Source organism: Stegodyphus dumicola, chromosome 5 (genome assembly GCF_044657685.1).
Source record: "Stegodyphus dumicola isolate Sdum_Otavi_A_Nest chromosome 5, ASM4465768v1".
Classification (NCBI taxonomy): Eukaryota; Metazoa; Arthropoda; class Arachnida; order Araneae; family Eresidae; genus Stegodyphus; species Stegodyphus dumicola.
This window is the reverse complement of record NC_140772.1, coordinates 151,276,571-151,292,823: the sequence shown is the minus strand read 5'-3', so window position 1 is coordinate 151,292,823 and position 16,253 is coordinate 151,276,571. Positions and strand designations below refer to the sequence as shown.

Genomic DNA, 16,253 nt, shown 5'->3' with positions numbered 1-16,253 from the left:
GTATAATGACTGATTTTTAAATCAAAAGATATAATTTCAATTTTAACAGCCCATAATTTTAAGTGAGTATGAGATCAGATATCTGAATTAAGCAGAAATTTAAAAGAGTTTAATGTACTCTTATGCCACTGGATGGATTGAAAGATCTTAAAAGAAATGGGATGTAGTGTACTTCATTGCCATGCTGAATAAAATAAAATTTCACTTTTCAGTGACAGTGATTTTCTTTATTTCTTCCTCTTTTTATGGATTAAAAAATAATTTGTTTAGCTGTCACCACAATTTTTGTATTGTTTGAGTAAGTATGAAATCGTGGAGAGAAAATATAAGAATTTGATTAGGAATTTCAAGGAGCAACAGTAGTTAAATACAGATTATAATACTTATAAGAATGGCTGTAATAATTTCCTCTAAAGCTTTGTTGGTAGTTTTGGTTTAAAATATGTCATTTTTAACAGTCCCATAATTTTATTTTAAGTAACAAAGAATGTGCATATTAGTATTTCTGTGAACTTTTCTAACACTTTATGCTTCACATAGAAATAGTTTCTTTTTTTTTTTTTTTTTGACACTGTATGAAAATAGAGCATGTTTTCAGTGCAGTAATAAAGATAAAATTTTGACTGAATTTATTATCTATATAAAGTGAAATATAAATATCTATATAAAGTTTGACTGAATTTATTATCTATATAAAGTGAAATATAAATATCTATATAAAGTTTGACTGAATTTATTATCTATATAAAGTTTTTCTTCTTGCATCTTTTAGGTATGCTGATAGTACAAAATCGTTCAGCAATTCTGAAAGACATGGAAGGAAAAGAGTATGTGCAAAATTAGTGCATTATGTTTCTTAATATGTATATCATACTCTCTCTTTCTGTGTATATATAGTTCTCCTCCATATGAGAAATTAATGTAAATCTTTGAAGTTCGTAGAAGTTTTATTAGTACCTTACACAGTACTTTATATGAAGTATATTTTATTTAATTTAGACCAATTATTTTTTAAATAAAAACAGCCCAGAATCTTTATATCTTTTTTATTAAAATCATAAGTGTGCCTTAATTTTGCTTTCTTTTTTAAAAACACTTCCTAGCATTTAATTCTTATATAGAATTTAAAATATATTGTAATATCCTTGCTAAGTTAGAATGCCTTGTAAGCTAGAATACTGAAGAACTGTAGAATGACTATTCTCTGAGTTCTTGTAAATCCAAAAAAGAGTTAAATAACCCTTTATTCCAACTCAAAATAAAGGAAAAGACTGTCCTTTAATCTAGACGTCAAACAACAAAAATCAGTGTTATATTTGAAAATTTTCACAGGACTAGTTTTGGTGGTTTTACTGAACCATCAGCCTCAGCTGCCAAAGTGCAAATCAACTAGTCCTGTGAAAATTTGCAAATATAATGCTGATTTTTATTGTTTGACTTCTAAATTAATATTTGTTCAGCATGTTTTTCTACCTTAATTAGACGGTTCTTTCTCAGGCATACAATAAGCCTCCACCTGGGATTTAATTCAAGATAGAAAATATAAAACTGATCTAATATTAACTAAAATTAAGCAACCGAAGCCGCACAGAATCTCTAACAGACTTCACCACTGCTTAATCCATAAACACCTATAATCTGCATTTATCATCGAATGTAAACAAATGAAATTGCTTATGTATAAACATAACCACCTTGATAAAATTTACCTATTTTTTCAGATGAAAAGGTGAAAATTATGTATTGGGTACAAGATGGTTGTTTTTGCAACTTTTTTGAAAAAGATTCCCAAAATATCAGCACTTATTAAATTTGGCAAACATTATCAACATATGAAAAGTCAGCATACTTTAACATTTTAAAATAAAAATTTTAATTTTTAAATATGGATTGCATGATATATTAAATAAATAAAACACATTTTTCTGCAAATCTTTCTGTAATTTTTTGTGCACTTTTCTTCTTGAGTACACAGCTATCTATTTTCTCTGAAAAAAACATGAGGGAGCTGCAGAGACTTCTTCCAAACCTCGGCAGCACTAGCTATCTAATCGATGCCTCTCTTCATTGTTCTCTTTAGCAATTTTGCATCGAAATTCTGTGTTCCTGAAGAAATTTTACTGTGGTTTTTTTGATCGCTGGCAAACTCCATAAGTGCGTATTTAAAAATTACGTTTAAGGCGTATGATATGACAATTTGGTTATAAAAGCTATTGGTACACAACAAAAAGAATTAATGTGAAAATGGTGATGTTGGTTGACTGGCGGTTTGCCTTAAGCATGATTGCCTCAAGAATGGTTGGCACATTGTGAAAAATTTGCCAGTTTCTACTAAGGTGGTTGCAATAGCACGTTATGTACCTAAAATTTCAGTTTAAAAAGTTTTTCATTGTAAATTTAATTATAATTTTCTCTCATAAAAATATGTAAACATATTTTTAACAAAAAACACTATCTATATAATGTATTTTAAATGAAAAAATTATTTCAGTTATAAAGTTATTAAAAATTTTTACACTGCTAACATGAACAGCAAATGATCTTAAATGCACAAATGTTTCATTTTAGGTAAATCATTACTTTACTATTCTATGGTGTTTTACCCGCTTAACGATTGCGCAGGAGATATCTCTTGCATAGACGTTTCAATTTTCCTATGAATGAGTGAACTCAAGCGCTGAAAATATTATGCATATTTAATGCCATCACCCGTAATATCGCGTAGCAATCAACACTTTACCATGCACATGTTTTCTTAGCTGTGAGAGGGGTTCAATCAGCTATTGTGATTACCTGCTCGAAGGGATTACCCTCGAGCGGTAATGGTGTTATTTTTGTCCAGACTGTGATGTGCTGCTTTGTTTTGCACCATGTTTCAGACTATACCATACTGTCAATGACATTTATACTTGTAGATCATAAAATGTATTTACTTGATTTTTACTTTAACTCTTATTACCTAGATTACAGCTCTGTATTACTTTTGGCAAGATTGTGTTTTTTTTTTTTTTTTTTCCCGGCTGCTTTACTGAAGCCCGAGTTAATTCAGGCAGTGCAATGAACCATAATAAGTATCTTGTTTTTTTCTCTTTTTGTGCATTGACAGTGCATCTTGTAGCTGTTTTGTTTACATTCCATGTAATGAGTTTGTCCTTTACATTGGCAACAATAGGGATAGATTTTTGAAAATTGATTTTTCTGGCATGAAAAATCAGAAACAGGATAACAAAGGATAAAACCAGAGAAAATGTTTTTAATAAATCTAAAATTTCAATCCTATTTTTCATGTCTCGAAAGCGCGACTTAAAATATATATTAGATTTATATATAGCACTATTCTAACATAGGTATGACACAAAATCAGACTTTTTCTAAAATAACATACCAATTTTTTTCCATATTTCGATTCTACGACTCAAATTATGCCAGAATGCCAAGTTTTGTAAAAATCGTACAAGTAGTTTTTAAAATATAAGCTCCCAAAATTTTAGCTCCTCAATATTAATTGAATTTGGTAAATATTTATTAATATCTCTTTTTTTTTATTAAAATTTTTTTATTTTTCCTTTCACATTTCGAAATTTAGGTTCATTCCAAATAAAATTTACCCATTTTTTGTGTTTTATTTTTCAAATTTCTATTTTTAAATAATTTTTATAAATTTTTCGAAAAAAATTTTGAATTATAACCTATAAAAATTTTACCGTCATCTCAATATAGGTGTATTTCTAAGCATACCTGCAAAAAATTAGACTTTTTTATTCAGAATTTTTTAAGATATACACGAATTTACATATTTTCTCATTTTGAAATTTGGCATCTTTTTTTTTTGAGTGATAATAACGCCATTTGTGGTTTATGGATTTTTGTTACAGTGAATTGCCACAGCTATTTTTAAACTTAAATTTCAAATAAAATTTTACAGAGAATTAATTATATATGCAATTTTTCCCTCAATGATGCATAATAAATATTTATTGATACTATATGGAAAGCTATTTTTTTTAAATTATAGATGATATTATTCAAATTTTTAACTATTTTTTAAAATTTCTATCTTTCTTCCTTTTTAAAAAAAATATTTGTAAGAGTAAATTTTTATCTTCGGCGTTTTATCGCCTGCTACTTTACTTTAACTTTGTTTAAATCAAATTGTCTAAAACTGAGAACTTTCGTTTCATGTTTATTTGAACTTTATGAATATATTTTATGACATTAACTGCATAATTTATTTCTAAGCAAGCTGTTGCTTATAAAATGGCTGAAAGAGCCGCTGATACTATCATCCATATTTTTAAAGCACAGTATATTTTTGTAGAAACGTAAGAGTTAGAATAATCATTTTTATAAAAGTCAAATTATGATATAAACATACAACTCTCTAGAGATTGAATTAATGGAAGTTCAATGGTTATGTAGAAATGATCTGCAGCTCCTTAAATGGCTGGATAAGTCAGCAGGTTCTGTGGACAAGTAAGAATAATTATATAAATGACACTCAACATTCTGGATTCAATTAACAAAGAGGGTACGATGTTTATTAAATGAATTTAAGAAGTTTTTAAACATAAAAAAATCCACTCATTTTTTATCCTAAAATGTATTTTCATGCGTAGCATATTTTCATTATATTCTTAAAATTCTAATTTAGAATGTAATTGTCAAGAACTGAATTCTAATCATCAGTAATATAATAAGTAATTATTACGGTTATTAATAAATCCTTCTTATAAAGTAATTGCAAAGTAAGACACAATAATACGCTAAACAAATTCTAATTCAGAAGTCAAACAACAAAAATCAGTGTTATATTTTCAAAATTTTCATAGGACTAGTTTCGATGGTTTTACCGAACCACCATCAGGCATTTACAGCTGAGGATGGTGGTTCTGTAAAACCATTGAAACTAGTCCTGTGAAAATTTTGAAAATATAACGCTGATTTTTGTTGTTTGACTTCTGAATTAGTAATTGCAACTATTTCAAAAAACTTTCTGTCTGAATGCAAATATTTTTCTATGCAAATATTTATAATTTTATATTAATAAAGATTGCACACAATATTATTTATTTACACTTAAATTCTTACCGTCAGCTCTAGTAGAAGTTACAAATCAATTATATTTAATTAAGGAATTACCATCTAAGTTTAGAAACAGTGTACCGTAACAGCAATTCAATTACTGGTGCTGTATCTTTCATGTTACTCCTAATTGGTAAGCTGCATGATTTTTAATGAGTATTCGGGTTTGGCTAGTAACTTAACTTGGAAATTGCGCTCAAGTAGGTTAGTTGGTTATTTGAATATAGAAAGAACATGGGAGCTATTTGGTTAAGATGCTTTTATAGAGAACCTTTGTAAAGAGAACCTAGAAAACTACGAAAACCAACCATGCAGCCTGGGTTAGACTACGCAACAAACAATTAGTATTTAACAATCTTCAAATGCTAGGCAACTGGTGAGACTCCAATTAAATCTCCAATTTAATATTTTATTTGTAAATATTTAAAATATTGTTGTATTCTTAGACACAAAAAGCACAATTTAAGTTTTGTTAACTTGTTAGTAAACTACCAAGGCGTAATGCAAATGAATATTCAATTTCTTTTGCAATAATTGCATTCACTTAATATTCTTGGAATATGAGCTAAAGAAGGAATGTTCCGGGAAGATTAAAGAAGTGTTTAAATCCAGTGATATTAGGTTTGTCTTACAAGCTCAGGATCAAAAGGATTCTGCAATTGCCCGAGTAGGTGATTTGTAAATGGCTGTGAATTAAGCAGATGACCTTATAATCTTATGTTATTCAGTCAGAAAACGTGTTCCAAATGTTTTGTATTGCATAACAATGCATCTTTTCATTATTCAATAACCAATCAGTGAACCGCTTGTGTTCCAAAAATAAGTATGTGTACTCAGTCGTCCTGCATGTTCTTCAAATTTGTCTTCTTGTGATTTTTTTCTTTCCCAAAAACTAAAGTTGCCTCTCAAAGGAAAGTTTTTTGACATTGAAGAGACAAAAGGAGTATGACATCTACTTTTAGAGGCATGTCAAAAACAGATCTCTACAAGCCTTCTCTTCCATTACATGTTGTGCATTCAGACAAAAGGTTGCATCAATGTAAATTCTATAATCTATTTTTATTACACTCTGATTAACATACAGTGAATATATACTAAACCTTTTACTTCAGCTTCAGTAATTCAGAATTGTTGTCGGAACTAGGACTTGGAAGATAAGTTAAATTGAATATTTCGATAATCCAATAAATTCAAGTTTGAAGTTTCAATATTTTATTTTCGCAGGGACGGGAAATTTTTTCAGTTTTGGTCCATTATCCTAAGTGTATTTGCATCGATTCTTTATTTTTTCCATAAAAGTGAAAATCTTATGTATGGTATATATATAACGCATAGCTTCAAATTAAAATTTAATAATATACAGGGTGGTTATAATTAAAGTTCTACTTTGAAACGGTCATAAAAGGAAAACTACTGGGTCAAATGTTATAAAATGTGATAACAGTGTAAAGGAGGTCATGGGAATTTATTTTCCGCGAAAAAAAGAAAGTTCGAAACATCACCACCAGGGCGGAAATGGCGCTGTATGCAATATTGTCATACGAAATATGGGTCGGAATCTAACTTAACCTTTTGTTACATGGGTTTAATATATTGTATACCCTTAAGAAACTTTGAAGTAAGCAAATTACTATTTAAAGGCGTTAAATTCGATAAAAGTCGAGTGCGCCATCCGTGTAAGGGAGAAATTCATCCGTAAAAACCACGAATTAGCGATTAGAAAATGTGAGATTGCAAATCACTCGCACAAGTGCGTACAATCTGAAAATCGTTTTCTTACAGATCACAATTTCTAATTTTTGAAGCCCGAATTCGGCCCTAAAACATGAAGATACTAATTGAAAACGCTTTTAATTGATTTGGGCCAAAGAAATCCCTCATGTTATCTACCTAGTTCCATTGCATTCTCCTACTGCATTCGATTGCATACTACACCGTTTGGTGTGAAATGACAGCTAGTTTCATAACTGAACCATTTTTCTATGAAGAGCAGTCGACAGCTGGACCACTGTGATTGCAGGTCGCTTAGAGTCAATGTTAAAATGTTTCGTGATACATGAACTGCAGTAAAGTGGCATTTTAGATGCTACGATTTTTATGCAGAGCTGTGCCTCACCTCACATGTGTCACACAGTTACTTAGACAACATTTCACGAATAAACGTCTTATAGGCCGACACTTCCTCCAGACCTCCACCTCTGCGACTTTTGGCTATGGTGTTATCTCAAAAGCACTATTTATGGTGATAATCTAAACAATTTGGCAGAAATGAAAAATATGATACACCGGCATGTCGGTAGCATTCCATCTGATATGCTAAGAGCTGCTGTTGAGAATGCAGTAACAGGATTTAACTTGCTTTTGGAAAATGCTGGATGCTACATTGAACATGCTTTGTAACACGTTTCGGAAATGTTTAAACACATTTTAAACCAATGTTTACACAGGGTTCGTACAGTCCTTAAAAGTCCTTAAGTTTTTCAAAAATGATTTTTGGTCCTTAAAAGTCCTTAATTTTGGTCAAAATGAAAAAAATGGTCCTTAATTTTGCTCATTTGACATTTCTTATCATTTCTAATGATAGCTATTATAAGTGTGAAATGCGATTTCTCATGAATATGGAACTAAAATTACACGGCTCTTAACCAATCTGTTGTCGGATTTGCGTTGCAAACAATAAAAAAAAAAATTAGCTACCCTAGGACGAAAGTATCGGATGTCTGATTGGCTATTCACCCAATCTTTCGAAACGGGTGTTATCCATAAATTTATGCAGATTGTTATGAAAGCGTGAAGCCGGAAGTCCTTTAAGAGGCGAAAGTGATGAAGGTGCTCGAGGAAAAAAAAAGGGGGGATTTTGAAAATATTTGCCAAAATTAGAGCAATCCCAACCTGGAAGCCCACAACCCTTCCGACGCCAATAGGAACAAGATGCCTGGAAAGTGCATTTTCAATAAACTGTGGCTTCATCAAGCTGACTACAAAGCCTGGATATTGATGAATGGCAATTCTTAAATGTGGTCTTTCTCTGAAACAAGTTGAAATTTCTAGAATGGGAGAGTCAGCGCTGAAAATTCCCATGAAAATTAAGTTTCGTTTTATCATTTGAATTTGTTTTTACACGGTTTTGCTTAGCTTAATTTCTGTATTTGTTTCAATTAAGCCATAAATTAATTTTTTATCACCTTCTACGAAGTTTATTCTCTTTTGCACATATAGTAATATGTATGGGATACCGGGATTATAAGTTTATTTCTGCAGAGGGTCTGCTATCGATTTCGCGGGAAATCTGTTGGCTCCATTTTGATTTTAGATCGCCAAGGGCAAATTCGGTAACGCTAGCTGAAAAAAAGTGAAGTTCGGAAATACGTTTTGAGGCTTTAATAGACAATTAAGTATTTAGTTTAATTCCATGCACAAGGTATCCGTTGCATAAGGGATTTGGCTACTTTTGGCAACTTTATGATGAGCAGTAAACGGGACATATACGATGAGTAGTTAAACGGGTCATTTTGGTGTTGGCGATAATTTTCAAAATTGCACCGTATACTAGAATTTTATTAAGTATTTTTATAAAAGGAATACTGCTTTCAGAAGAATGTTATGGAATTTTAATATCGCATCAGTTATCCAAATAGTTGGTCGATATAAAATTTCATTGTGATAATGATTGAAATTATCTTTTGTTATTAAGCTAATTTCACCTATTTATAACTAGAAATTAAAATAAAAGCTAAATCCTGAATAAAAAGTCAGTGTTGAAATGATAAATGAAAAAAAAAAAAAAAAAGGAAGATTAATAAATTAAAAGAAAATGACCGATAAGCAGAATGGTTGCTACACGGAGAAAACGTGTTCGTGGTATTGCCAATATAGCATTCTTATGGCAATTTTAGTGATGTAACGGAATCTCTGCAGGAATGCTTGCTTAGAATATTTCGCGATGTCGCAATTTTTTATCGATATAGTACATTTTTTAAGTGTTAAAATATAATGCATAAGAAAAATTCATACATTTTTGTGTAACAATAAAACCAATTATTGCAGAATTTTTATCTTTGCTCCATCATCTGATAGATAAAGAAATAATGTTTTAATTAAAATTTTCTGCCGTGAAGTTCTGCTGTTACCGATGGTTGCAAAATGTCCCAGCAGTTGAAAGAGCCATTGAAATATGGGATCACTTGCTACTATACGTTAAAAAAGTTGAAATGGGGCAGTTTAAAAAAAATTCATTGAAATCCTTCTCAAATATTTTGGAGACAACTAAGGATAAAGCATTTCTTATAAAATTAAATTTTTTTCCTCTCTGTCGAAAATATTATTGCCTTTCCTTAAATATTATCAAAGCGATAAACCACTTACTCTCTTTTTTGCTGAATATATCTTAAAACTTGTAAATGTTTGCTTTTAGCACTTTAAAATTTTGAAACTAGAATATTCAAAAATAACTAAAGCAGAAAATCTGGTACTATTCGGTTTCGAGGGCTGTAAAAAATTGCCAAATTATCATTGATTCCAATGCTGCCAAAAATAATTGTGGCAAGAAAGTATAATAGTAAATAACTATTTAAGATTGATGTTTTAATTTAGATGAAAGGTTAATTTCATATAATACTTTTTCATTATTATAATTTATATGGAAAAGGCTAAACATGCTTGAATGGAAGCATAAGAGTAAATAACTATTTCAGATCATTATTATAATTTATATAAAAATTGCTAAACATAACTGAATGGATGCCTGCATCGCTATTTTGCTACCAACTTATCGCTAAAGCATAATTTCATCTCGTTGGTTTTTCAAAAATAATTTTCTATAATGAATGATGCCTTTCCTTTGAAAATATTATCTGTAAAGTGCAGAATCACTCACTTATTTGTTTGCCGCTTTTTACAAGGGTAAAAACAATTAGATTTTTGTCAATTTTCTTTTTACTTCTTTCTAGGATTGCAATTCTAGGATTTTTTTAAAGTAAAAATAGGTCGATGTGGATATGGATACCGAGTATTTGCAATTTTTAAAAACGCGTCAAGCAGTGGGTGATTCTGAACTTTAACCAAAATTCTATAGCCGACTTTTCGTCATGGGCAATTTCCAAATTGTGAAATCCATAGGATATTAAAAAAAGGATTTAAAATCAAAAAATAATTTAAAAATTAAACTAGTATTTCAATGGCGTCTTAAGAAATATAGAACTATATAAACTTGCGCAATCTGAAATCAGCGCGTACACTAGATTTGGCGCGCTGTTAAATGGCCGCGTTTGCTAGATTTGGTGCTTTTGCGTGTACATTTTCGCTGCAATTTTTTTATGGCCCTCGAAACCGAATAGTACCGAAAATCTTTATAAATTTTATTTTAATGATCCAAATTGTTATAATTATAAAAGTAAAGTTTATTTGGGATTCATTGCTGAGCAGTTAATGAATGATAAATGCCGCAAGAAGGACATTTCACAAACTGCAAGTTTTGCATTGAAACAAGAAGGTCAACAATGTGTATTAACAATGGTACAACACTTAATGGCTAAATGTCCAATAAATTATTCTCTTATTCGAAATGCATCTTGTATAGACCCACAGTTGATGGCTAAAGTCCAGAAAAAAAGCCCAGAACAAAATGAAAATAGTTCTAACCATATTAACACGGAATAAACGTATTTTACAAGATAATTGTGATGAAATTCTGCTGCAGTTTGGAGAGATTCTACACAAAGTAGTTAAGACAAATTTACATGAATTTTCTACTTTTGATTCTCAAAATCTTTCTCTTGACACATTTCTCACTTCTTATTTTCATGATTTTCACTATTCTAAAGTATGGAAAATAGTGAAAATGATTCTTATCTTGTCACATGGACAGGCCTTTGTGGAAAGGGGCTGCTCTGTAAATAAAGCAATTGAAATTGAAAATTTAAGTGACTCATCATACATTTCTCAACGCACAGTATTTGATTACATAAAATTTTCTGGAGGTATTTTTAATAGCAAAATTAATAAAGAAATAAGATCAGCAGCAGCTTCGATGGATGCTTTTAGCAGATGAAGCCGAGACCAGCAGGAACATTGATTTGTTTATCAAAACAAATGAACTTAGAAGAATAGTTAAAGAAAAGGAAATAGACATAAATAAATTAGATATTATCTGAAAAAATTCAGATTTTAAAAAAGCATAAATGTTTTGTATCTTTTATTGCATGCTTTATTATTCTAGTATCTTTCAAAAAAACAAAGAAATAAATTGTATGTTTACAAATCTGTTATTTTAATCTGCAAAATATTCTTACATTGTGATTATAATAGTAGTTGACTGTGTTTAAATAAATATCAAATAAGTTAAATAATAATCATGTAAATCTCTAAAATAGTGACTGTTATTAGTGTAAAATACACTTATACAAGTTTTTTGAAGAAATTATGTTCTTAATTTAATGTTTATCTACTTCATAACTTGTAGGGAGTTAGTTTAATTTTCAAAATTGTTTTATATTAAGTATTAAATTGAATTTAATAATAGTGCATAATACACACTTCTATTAGTTTCTTTTATTCTATTCGTGGTGTTTTTTTTTTTTTTTTTTTCCTTATAGGTCCTTAATTTTTTCTTTGATGGTCCTTAAAAGTCCTTAATTTTCATGTAAGAAAATGTGTACGAACCCTGTTACATGTCTTATTTCATTTAACAATATTGCTTACACTGCAATTTTTCCCCTGGTGGTAAGTTTTTGAATTTTTTTTTTTTTTTTCCCCGTGGAAAATAAATTTCCATAACCTCCTTTACACGATTCCTAAGTTTGATATCATTTGGTCTGGTAGTTTTCCTTTTATGACTATTTCAAAGTGGAACTTTAATTATAACCACCATGTCAATTAAACTTTAAAAGTTTGACAGTTTGGTTCATGTCCCAACTTTAAAAATATGTATATAAATTTTTATATTAATCCTCTTAGAAAGAATGTTTTAAGAAGTTAATTTTTCTCTCGCTTTATAGATTGTATAAAAAACATGATCTTTAATATGATTTAGATTGTTTCAGCCGATATAAGAATCGGGTTACTCGGTGGTACAGAATAAACACTGCTGGACTGTCTTATTACTTTGTCATTTAGCAAAAAATCTTTTAATTAAAATATTTATCCTTTGGACTTTGCTCTATACTTTGTTTATAGTTAAAATGTCTAGAAAATGGAAAGCTGTCTTCAATTGAAAAGCAGTTGATGCAATTGCTATTGTAAAAAAATTGACAAGAATGCAAAATTTATGGAAGTCTAGCAATTGGAAAATCTTAATTTTTTTCTTGTGTGAGCACTGAAAATAACTGTATAGAAGGAATGAAGAAAATTAGGGAGAAAAGTAAGAAAATTTGAAGGGAAATTTGGCTGTCGGACTTGCCAAGATATTTCAAAAAGTTGAACGCTTTTGAATATACTTTCAGGGTACTTTAAAGAATTTAGGTGTTCAAAGAGAAAACACTTGGACATGTACAACAGCAAATACCATCAATTCAACTTGTGTTAACAGAAAAGACAAAAACCATAATATTGCAGATTAAAGTGAAGAGCGACTGGTTTTAAACTATATGGTTCGGTTTTAGACTGGTAGTTCGGTCCGAGGTTCAAATCCCGCGAGCGGGCTGGCTGCATGGGCGTTTTGGTGGTTTTCCCCATGTGTAACGTGTATTCAAACCAGTTTCCGACAGTTTTCGAAGTCCTCCATGAAGGCATCCCTTCCCTTAGGCAGATAGCCTTAGTGTGCTTTGCTATAATTAAATAAACCAAAACCTCTTGATGAAACCAGCCTTTCATCTCATACTTTCAAAATGCTAACCTCTAAAGATTGATAAAGGCTGTGACTTAAATACTGATGAAATGGATTGAATTGGATCATTAAGTTACGGCAAAGCAGGGCTACTTGCCTAAAAGGAAGGATGCCTTCGTGAAGAACTTTCTAAGGGAAACCAGCTGACATACACGTTACACATGAGAAAATCCACGAAAACGCCCTTGCAACCAGCCCATTTACCGGGATTCGAACCCCAGAGTGAACTACCAGTGTTCAGCGACTTTACCGCTTGGCCGTTTGTGGGTCTTTATGAAATGCAAGGCGATAACTTTATTTAAAATGATTGTGAGAAATACCAAGATGTTTTGAAAAGTTGGATGCTTTTTAATATACTTGCAGAATGCCTGAAAAAAAAGAGCAAGAATAAAGCAGAATGCCTGAAGAAAAACTGTTTCAAGCAGTCAGTGTATGCAAGTCATCCTAAGTTAAAATGTCGGTTATACATCTCTCTTATTTATGTATCTTTTCTGAACGGAACACTAAAAGGCGTGTTAACTGTGCTTTACTGTATTTTCTCTTAATATGTGCAGTTTTTAAATGTTTCGTAGTCTGTGTCACAAAGTATTCTTCCAAAAGAAACTCAATTCAAATAAATAAAATCACATTCTGGAAAATTTATATTAATAAATATATTTAAAATGCTCAGTTTGAATGAATAAATAGAAAATTTTAAAATAATTATCTGAAGAGACAATGCAACTCTAACAATTAAAATAAAAGTCTAAAATTTTAAAAATTACCTAAAATAGTAACTATGACTAAAGATATAGTATAAAGATAACTATTTGAAAAAAAAAATAAAAAATGCACCTTTCATTTAAACTACGCAGTTCGAATGAGTAAATAGAAAATTTTAAAACAGTTATTCGAAAGAAACTATGCAACGTAAATATTTAAAATGAAATTCGAAAAAGAAAAAATATTGCTTAAAATTAATATCAGTTATAATAAAAAATATAATAAAAAGAACATTATTTGAAAGAAAGAAGAATTGAGTCTTTTTTTTTTTCCTCTCATGCACTATGTAAAAATGGAAATGAAAATAGGTTGCCAAATATTAAGAAGTTCGCTAAGTGAACTAATTTTGCCGCAAACTGAATAAAAAGCACCAACATAAATTGTTGAATTTCTCCGTAAATTTCGCACCAAATTTTACAGAATTTAATATTTAGGCATAATTTGAGTCGTAGAATCGAAATTTGTAAAAAAATTGGTATGTTATTTAAAAAAAGTCTGATTTTGTGTCAAAATACCTATTTTAGAATAATGCTATATATAAATGTAATATATATCCTAAGTCGTGCTTTCGAGACATGGAGAAGGCAATTTGAATTTCGTGAATCGGCCTAGTAGAATGGGAGATATAGAACTGTCCCTCTTTTTTTTTTTTTTTTTTTTTTTTTGGCAGTGTACGTTCTGTGTAGAACAAAAATGGGACAGTTCTATATCTCCCATTCTACTGGGACAATTGACGTGCATTTTACATGTCTCGAAAGCATTCATTTCACATATATATTAGATTTATGTATAGCATTGTTCTAACGTACTAATTATAACACAAAATCAGATTTTTCTGAAATGGCATACTGGTTTTATTCTCTGTTTTGATTCTAAAAGTCAAATTATGCGTAAATATTAAATTTTGTAAAATTTGGTAAGAAACTTACCAAGAAATTAAAAAAATTTTCTTGGTGCACTTTTTTTAGTTTAATTCACTTTGCGAAATTCTTAATTTATGGTAACCTATTTTCCTTTCCCTTTCATTGTACATGAATGAGAGAAAAAGGTGCATCGTTCATTCTTTCAAATAATTTCAACAAAGTGCGTAAGCCACATTTGGCATTATTATCGCTTATAATAAATATGCCAAATTTTGAAAATGTGTCAGTATATAATATATAAATTCACATATATATTGGCAAATTTGGAATAAAAAACTAAATTTTTTGCATGTGTGCCTAGAAATACATCTACTTTAAGGTGATGATAACAATTTTGGAATTCCAAAAATTTTTTAATATATAACAAATTTAATTAGCACTGAGGAGCTAAAAATTTGAAATCTAATTTTTTTAAAAACTACCCATACAATTGTTACGAAACTTGACACTTTGAAATAATTTGAGTTGTAGAATTGAAATATGGGAAAAAAATAGGTAAGTCATTTCTGCTTTTGTATCAAAATATCTATGTTTGAACAGTGCTATATATAACTCTAATATATATCCCAAGTCACACTTTTGAGACATGAAAAACACAAGTTAAATTCTGTCAATCAGCCCAGTAGAGATATAGAACTGCCCCCTTTTTTTTGTGCAGAGTGTACCTTCAGACATCGCATATCATGCTATTTCAATTCTAGAACTCAAAAGATTAAACTTTATAAAATATGATAAAATGTAATTTTTTATTTAATAAATCTTGATTAACTAATTCTTGAAGTAACACTTGGTTGATTATTCAAGTGTAAAACATCCAAATTTAATGCAAAAATTAGAAAAAAAAAGTGTAAACAAACTTCTGATCTAAAAAGTACTTCTTATTTCCTAAAAAGTACTGACCTAAAAGAACTTCATACTTAAAAAATACGCTATGAGCAATCCTTCATCTCGGGGTGAGCAGCTTAATGGAATCCTATTATATAAGAATATCTATTCCATGAAGAATGCTCAGTACTTTCTAAACATTCATCATTTGACAGGATAATTAACTAAGAAATAGTGAATTTTTATTAAGTGAAAATTTAAATACCGGAAATACACTGTTTGGTTGTTGAGGACATTGAAGATTTATTAGTGGAAGAAGAAATTGATGAAGCAGATTTTATGGAAATGCCATCCGAAGCTGTAAATCAAATGGATTCTTTAATCATTTACGTTTTTATATCAGGTGGTGGTTCAGTGGCTCACAAAACCTTAACGCATTTACATTTTAAACAATATTTTAATTCACTATATACAGCACGTATTCTTAGGCTGCCGCCTTTCATATAAACAAAAACTTATTCACTCTTACAACAATGCGAGCATCGGCGCCCTGTAGCCTTTTCTTTCAAATTATTTAACACTCCCCACCTGAACTCGGTGGAGAGTTCATCTTCAATAACATACTCTAGACTATTCAATTAATATTTCGACAATCAATCCTAGAGAAATGGTTAGATATAACAAACATGCATACATAATTATAAGCACATAAATTTTACAAAACATTAAATGATACCTATCAGCGAGGTCAGGAGAATCAAACCTAAAAATACAAAATACAAACATTAGTTAAGTTCCATATAACAATTGTATAGGCCTATTTGAGGTACCAGTAAGTG

General features: G+C 30.0%; 1 protein-coding gene across 8 annotated transcripts in view; it reads left to right on the top strand.

Moving 5' to 3' along the window:
* Positions 1–16,253, top strand: part of LOC118186506 (DNA repair and recombination protein RAD54B-like) — a 176,394-nt gene that overhangs the window by 19,900 nt on the left and 140,241 nt on the right. For all 8 annotated transcript variants that reach the window (XR_015041298.1, XM_085817212.1, XM_085817210.1 and 5 more), the window contains one exon: positions 773–827. Coding sequence is in view for 7 of the 8 variants with exons in the window: in XM_085817212.1 (XP_085673338.1) it covers positions 773–827 (55 nt within the window). In the remaining variant the exon portion in view is untranslated. The remainder of the gene's footprint in view (positions 1–772; positions 828–16,253) is intronic.